General features: G+C 37.5%; 1 protein-coding gene across 1 annotated transcript in view; it reads right to left on the bottom strand.

The window, feature by feature from the left end:
- The window catches only part of LOC125481587 (protein strawberry notch homolog 1-like), a gene marked incomplete at both ends in the record, with an annotated part of 22,207 nt that extends 16,196 nt beyond the window's left edge, over positions 1 to 6,011 (bottom strand). Inside the window, 6 exons of the mRNA XM_048593348.1 lie at positions 781 to 942; positions 2,241 to 2,331; positions 2,412 to 2,545; positions 2,657 to 2,817; positions 4,523 to 4,616; positions 5,881 to 6,011. Of these exons, the coding sequence (XP_048449305.1) occupies positions 781 to 942; positions 2,241 to 2,331; positions 2,412 to 2,545; positions 2,657 to 2,817; positions 4,523 to 4,616; positions 5,881 to 6,011 (773 nt within the window). The remainder of the gene's footprint in view (positions 1 to 780; positions 943 to 2,240; positions 2,332 to 2,411; positions 2,546 to 2,656; positions 2,818 to 4,522; positions 4,617 to 5,880) is intronic.
- Between the last annotated feature and the right edge of the window lie 1,478 nt (positions 6,012 to 7,489).

Genomic DNA, 7,489 nt, shown 5'->3' with positions numbered 1-7,489 from the left:
GGGTCTAGGCCCGAAACGTCAGCTTTCCTGCTCCTCTGATGCTGCTTGGCCTGCTGTGTTCATCCAGCTCTACATCTTGTTATCTCAAGCATTTACATAACAGGAGTGTTCCGTTAGGGGCAAAGATATGCATAGCTGGGCAGGAATGAATGGTCTTTATAATAGGAAGGGTATGGGGTAAGCTGTTCAACTGTTCAGTGGCAAAAACACAACAGAAGTTTGTCAAGTGTCCCAAGAGAGGAATGAAACTAATGACAGACAGAAAAATTTCTCATGCTTATTAAAGAAAAGGTGCTATTCAATGACATCAGCGGTGATGAGATTAAAACATATGGAGAAGTGATACAGCAGAGTGACTTCTTGTAAAAGTAAACTCAATCTACAGACACTGAAGTGATAAGCATTTGAGAGGAAAACCAAGGCAAAGGATGCATCCATGGGGCTCTTTGAAGCATACAGTACAGTGATGTGAACTGAAATGGAAAGAGCAACAGTGTTGGAGGAGAATGAGGTTTTCAAGCACATGAAAGGTTGTAAAGATATACTGAGAGAGAAATGGGGTCTTCCCCACTGCTACAGAAAACAGAACAATCATACTTCACAATTAAGCAAAATGGGTACTTGAGGCAGGTAGCAAAATGACAACTGCATTTTGCTTTTACAATTCTACGTTAAATACACTACTGTGCAAAAATTTTATTTCGAAAAGCTACTCGCAGAAGCAAACTTACGCCAACGTGGAGCATCAGTTATAATTCAAATATTTCACAAAAAGGATACTACTCCATCAAAATCTTCACCACACCAGTGCAGAAGTTGTTTTAACCTGGTTGTATATTTTCCACCCGATTGACTTTCGCCAATTAGAGAAGAGTATGTTGCAAAAATTACACCTTTCTTCACACTTCCATTTTGTTTCGAAGATATTTTTCCATATTTGAACTTAAATTGTAACAGACAGAATAAACAATTAAAATAAGCCGAGCTACAATTTCAGCCACCAGTTTCACTCATTATTATTGCTAGCCTTTTACCATAGCAATGCAGCACCTGCATGATTAAACTTCACATTTCTACTAACGGATGGCAGGTTCGAGGAACATAAAAAGAATCATGTTCATATACAAAATAAATGGTTAGAATGCTGGAGGTTAATTTAAAAAGTTAAAACATACAGAATTAAAAGCAAATTACAAGCACTTAAGCAAAATATTGGTTAGTAGTAATAAAAACTAATGCTTCCCAGGAATAAGCTTACCCAATAAATTTTGGTTTGAGTCAGTAAAAAGAGCACAAAATGTGTCACTGATTTGAATTTCCAGCACAAGTTAACAATATCTGTTTGAAATACTCTTCGAAAAGCTGGACTCAAAATGGTAGAAAACAATACACTCCTTGGCACACCCCACCTGAGTCCATAAAATTCAATCAAACAAAAGTTTCGATTTTCTTTCCTACACTACTCCAGGAAAGCATTTCCTGAAAATGGAAATCCATTCACTTACTCATTGGACATAAAAGGTCCAATGGCATTGCTTAAAAGCAGTTATCCTATGTAACCTGGCTAACATTTATTCCCGACTTTCACTGAAGCGTAGGAGGTTGACAGGCGACCTGATAGAATTTTATAAAATATTGAAGTATAGACAGAGTTAATGGTAGTTGGCTTTTCCCTGGGTTGGGGGATTTCAAGAATAGGGGGCACTTTTTAAGGAGAGAAATTTTAAAAAGACACGAGAGGCAATTTGTTTTAGAGGGCAGTTCACATGTGGAAGGAACTTCCTGATGAAATGGTGGATGTGGGTAAAATTACAACGTTTAAAAGACACTCCGATGTATATACAAAATAGGCAAGGTTTGGAGGAATATGGGCCAGGAGCAGGCAGGTGGGACTAGTTTTGTTTGGGACTATGTTCAGCATGGACTGGTTGGACCCAAGGCACTGCTTCTGTGCTGTCTGACTCTGACTCTATGACAAGTTGAGCCAATGTAGAATTTCCAGTGGGGAATTCAAAGAGCCATTAACAGGAACACAGGAACAAGTAGTAATTTGTAATCAGGAGAAGCAGGGTAAGGAATATTTTTGGGCAGAAACATACGTTCATGTGCACCAAGCAATACATACATTCTAAAAATCCTCATGTGTAACAGAAAACATGATAAAACAAATTAAATAAATGGACCTGTTCCTTCAATTTGCAGCTACAACTTTATATAGAAGCATGTTGTTAGTAATTTACCTTATTCAGCGCATGAACCTGGATATTTTTTGCTCCAATGTCCCGCAGGTCCCGTTCAGCATCATACTTTAAGTCATTGGATACACTAAACCTATAACAAGCACAAAATATAAGAGAAGACCAACAAAAGATGTGTTTTCTGGAATTTGAACAATCTGGATTTCCACTTACCATAGTGATCGTTTTCTACCAAGAAGGTAATTCTCAAAAATAATGCCAGCAATTGTTCGCCCTTTACCGACACCAGCACCGTCCCCTATCAGAAAGGCTGCACGATCCCCATTGGGGAGGAATGTTTCATGTTGCTATGGTTTAAACAATAAACAACGTACTTAAATTAATATCTACACCAAAAATGGAAAAGTCACATTAACAAAATCAATTACAGTAAGCCAATATTTTTAAAAACTTAATACCTGAGAAGCATAGGTGATGGCTTCCAGCTGCAAAGCAGAAAGCCAACCACTATCAATAGTCTCTTCTTGTACAGTTAGTCGATACCATACATCAGGTGGCATTACACTGGACAAAGAACTGGTCTCCACAACTGGATCGGGATGGCGCAAGCCAACTTTCACTGTAATGAAGAGGCAACTGACTTTGTGAATAGATGCATACATGCTCACATCACATTTTCTAACACATGGCAAAGTAGAATTTAATTTAGAAAACTGAAGTCATTGATATATGTGATGCACTTCACTACAAGTCTTAAAAAACACATTCAAAAAGCAAATTTATAACCAAAAACAACAGGTCAACCGTCGTTATAAAGACAAAAAAGGCAACTAATGACATTACAGGCCTTTGATTTTCGCCAAGAGTGTACATCCAATTTGTTCATTGAATCTACACAAACCAATTGCTGTTTCCAGTGTTGTCTTATTTCAGTTTTCCACATTTCGTCATTGTAACATTTTCAATGTTGCACAGATAGACAGGCTCAACAGTTTAGTCTTTTCCTGAAAATACCTTTTATTCCAGAGTCCTACCAAAACCTACATTAATTTCTAGAAATAATTCAAATTGACAAAGTAGAAAATGATTTTTGTACAAATACTAGATAATGAACAAAAAGATACAACTTGAATTTACAGGCCACTTGCCATAGTTGCAGGACATTACTAAAAAAAACACAACTGAATTACTTCTCAAGTGCAATCACTGTTATAAAGTGGAAAAACTGCCAACTTTGCATAGCAAAGTTCTGTAAACAAACAAGTGATAATAAATAGAATCTCTTTTAGTGATGTTGTTTGAAGTATGAATATTGGCCAGGATCAGGAAATATCTGTGCAATTCCTCAAATAAAGCTTTGACACCTTTTACAAACACCTAAAGGGAAAACAGGGCCTTGATTTATCAACTCATCCAAAACAAAAATAAAAAGCACCTCTGCCTTCAGGAGTGCATGAAGAGTCATTACAAAATGTACATTCAAGTCTCTTGTAGATGTGAATGTACAATCTACCAAATGGGAGGCAAAAGTGCTTCCACTGAACAAAGCCTTCAGCTTAAAATTCTGTCAATGAATGGTTGGTCCACTTGACAACCTCACTAGAACTTGACTGGTATCAAACTACTTCAAGTAGTATCAGGGTTATCACTATGAATTCCACTGTTTTCTGTTACATAACAGTGGCGCGCCCAAACTCTCAAAAACTTTGTCTACCTCAGCATGCAATTTACACAACTCAAATACTTTTGGCAAAATTACTTAACTACTTGCTACTAATCCATGCTATTAATAAACACATTGAACTCGACCCCATATACATTCCACTACGGAGGAAACCCGGAAGTGAGGCAATCCATCACAACGGACCCCCGAGTTTAAATGCCAGGCAGGAAAACACACCGACGCTTCATCAGAGGCTGCACGGAGGATGTTACCAAGCACGGTAACAAAACATCTGCGGAACACAAACCAGCTCGGCGAGCCAACCAACCTCAACACACACAACCCGAGCTAGAGATCTACTCCAGAACCTTACTTAACTACTTTTACCAATCACAGTTTCCTCTGACAGGTAAATCCATAAACTGTCAGAAATTTATACAAACCCAGTCACACAAATATAGTTCAAAAATAGGTCATTGATCAATTGCCATTTACAAAGGCCATAAACAATATTTTAGTCACTGACAAAAAGGTCTATCACCATAAGAAGAAATTGTAAACTACATTATGCTACAACACATTATTTATGAACTTACATTTAATTAATTTAATAAATGATATGGAAGTAGACAATTCAATTTGACTTTGAGGAATTACATACATTTCATTGGCATATATTCAGCATATGTGTCCGCATGGCCCAATTCATCATCATCTTCCTCCTCAGGCTCCTCCTCTTCTTTCAGAGGTAATTTCTATTAAACATTTGAAATGAAGAGATTACAACCTCATCCGTATTCTCAAAAGTAGAGAGATGGAGCCATATGGTAACCTCCAGAGAGGTCAACGTTCCATGAACTTAAACTTTCACTTTTGATGAACTGAAGAAAATCAAAGTTAATTTTACAAAAACTTAAGTTTTAAATAGTTCTGAATCGGTTGCCACATAGCTCTGTCAGACTTCACTTGGTAAAGGTGCATGTATTATGAACACACTGTTTGCTCAGTGAAAAGATGCATTCTCATTTGACTGCCAGTATATTGGAAGTGGGGAAAGTCCCATGCATGTTACCAAAATGCAGTCATCTGTAAGGAGCAGCAGTTAATCAATTGTAACCTTGTTTGTTTACTGCTCTTACAGAAGCTTTATAAAAATAATTATAAATGTAGTCAATATTGGTTTTCAGTAAGATTTCTAAGCAATATTAAGATCATATCACAGATCATACAATAATAGAATCCCTACAGTGTAGAAACAGGCCCTTCGGCCCAAGTCCACACCAACACTTGGAGCATCCCACCCAGACCCATCCCCCTATAACCCACCTACGCTACACATCCCTGAACACTATGGGCAATTTAGCATGGCCAATCCACCTAATCTGCACATCTTTGGGCTATGGGAGGAAACCAGAATACCTGGAGGAAACCCACACAGACACAGGGAGAATGTGCAAACTCCACACAGTCGCCCAAGGGTGGAATTGAACCCGGGTCCCTGGTACTGTGAGGCAGTAGTGCTAAACACTGAGCCACCGTGCCGTCCCTTAACAAGTTAGTGGTGCATATAGCTACTATAGTTGTGACTGGTCAGGGAGCAGGAGGGGAGATACACTAGAAGCTAGAAATGTAAGAATAAAGAAGTTACGGCAGGTAAAGGGTGGGGGGTGTTTAATATACTTAATTCAGCCTCCAAAGAACTATAAATGCATCAAGCATGACTACAAGAGCAATGCAATTTCTTTGTTTGCTCACAACAATAAAATGATGCACCATGATATCAAACACTAACAGAGACCATACTTAAAGCTAGTGCTACATTGGTGAGCCAGATAATCAGCAGAGATATCTACACAAGAAAATGTCAGAGCCCAACAAGCACACATACAAAATGAGATAGAGATCGGCTGACCATTAAAACAAGCACTCTCAATGGAAGCATACTATTGTTCCAAACAAAAATTTGAAGCAGAGGAGATAATTACCAAAAATCAAAATTTTGAAATGAAGTGTACTTACTGGAGTTGGAGAAAAGCTTCGCATTTTAATATCCTCATTGACCCATATCCGGGTTACTTCTTTAGTCAATGATTCCTTCCTTGCAACACCATTGTTCAAGTCAGCTGCAGATAAAGTATAGTATTTAAACTCTAAACACAATACAGAAGTCTAACTGTATTATATTGCTGAGGAAATTCAAATGTATGCACTACTCAGTGTTTAGTGACTAAATTCAACCCTTTATAACCCTCAATAACAGGGTTGCATTCAACTGTACTAAGACTGATCAATAATAATACATTTCACCAAAAACCATACTGCCCTTAAACAGCAAAGAGACTCAATTTGCAAGTGATGAATATTTTGAACTGCATTTATCACATCAAGTTTTCCTGTGAATTTTGAGTAAGGACATCAAAGTTCACACTGAAAACCTCAAGCAGCATTTGTGAATACAGAGTTCAAATTTCAGGTTACATGATTTTTCACTGGTTTTGATGGGTTGACATTGGCATGAAACATTAACTTGATTGTTCTCACCAAAATATTCTGCCAACTAGCAGTATTTCTATCATTTTCAATTTTTGTTTTCCAGAAACCACAATATTTTGCTTGGTGTCATAAATTTCATCATTTGCAATGTTTGAAATGCCCACACGAGAGAGATCTTCACTTGCATTTTATGTACTCTGCTTGACTTACTGGTTGCTTCAATTCTTACACGTTGTATGCATATTACTAAAATTGGCATAATATAAATTGGTAACATCAAATGTTAACCGCAGAGACCCTCAAAATTGAAATTTTATAATCTGAACCATTATTTGACCACTTCAAATAACTGGAAATTCTATACCTGCATGATGCTACAAAGCTTTGATATCACCAAGTACATAAAATATCTTCTGCAAATTCCACCGTGTGCATACATTGATGACATTTTCAGCTGTTTTGCTGCCAAATTATTTCAAGAGCTTGCAGTCTTGGGTAGATCAATGATATGAAAAAATACATGACACTAAAGATGATAAGAACAGAGCAAAGAATCCTTCCTTGACCACGACTCAGCATGTACAATGACAGCTAAGTAGTTGATAATGCTCAATTATAATGCCCAGCAATGCCCAAATAGCCTGTCAACACCTACAATTCCAGTCCAGACAGCGAGAATGTTCATCTGATGGGACAGGAGAGTAAAATCAGTGCCTGAGAATTATATCCTAAAAAGTGAGTGTGTTTTCAGACAAGGGCATGTGGGAGGCAGAAATTAACTAAAATCACAAAAACTGTTCACTGGTAATTTTAATACAGCTGGCTGTTTGATACTTCCTGACTTTCAGGTTCTGATACAGGGATAACTGATTTCAGGTGGAATTAAAAGTGCATAGAATTCTAAGTCCAGACATAAATGGCATATTAAATTTTTTGCTTTAAGTTCAAAAGTTAATGTCACGCAGCTGAACACTCAATATTAACAACTCTGATTAAATGTAAGAATTAGATTAGGTCACTTTAAAATATTTTTTCATGGGATGAGGACATCACTGGTTAGAGGAGCATTTATTGCATTTGGCAAGGTTCCACACCAAAAAAGCACTGCACAAAACAGGTGGTCATGGCACAGCAA

This window comes from Rhincodon typus, unplaced genomic scaffold (genome assembly GCF_021869965.1).
Source record: "Rhincodon typus isolate 14 unplaced genomic scaffold, sRhiTyp1.1 hic_rhity00002699, whole genome shotgun sequence".
In the NCBI taxonomy this organism is placed as follows: Eukaryota; Metazoa; Chordata; class Chondrichthyes; order Orectolobiformes; family Rhincodontidae; genus Rhincodon; species Rhincodon typus.
This window is presented reverse-complemented; position numbering and strand designations above follow the sequence as displayed.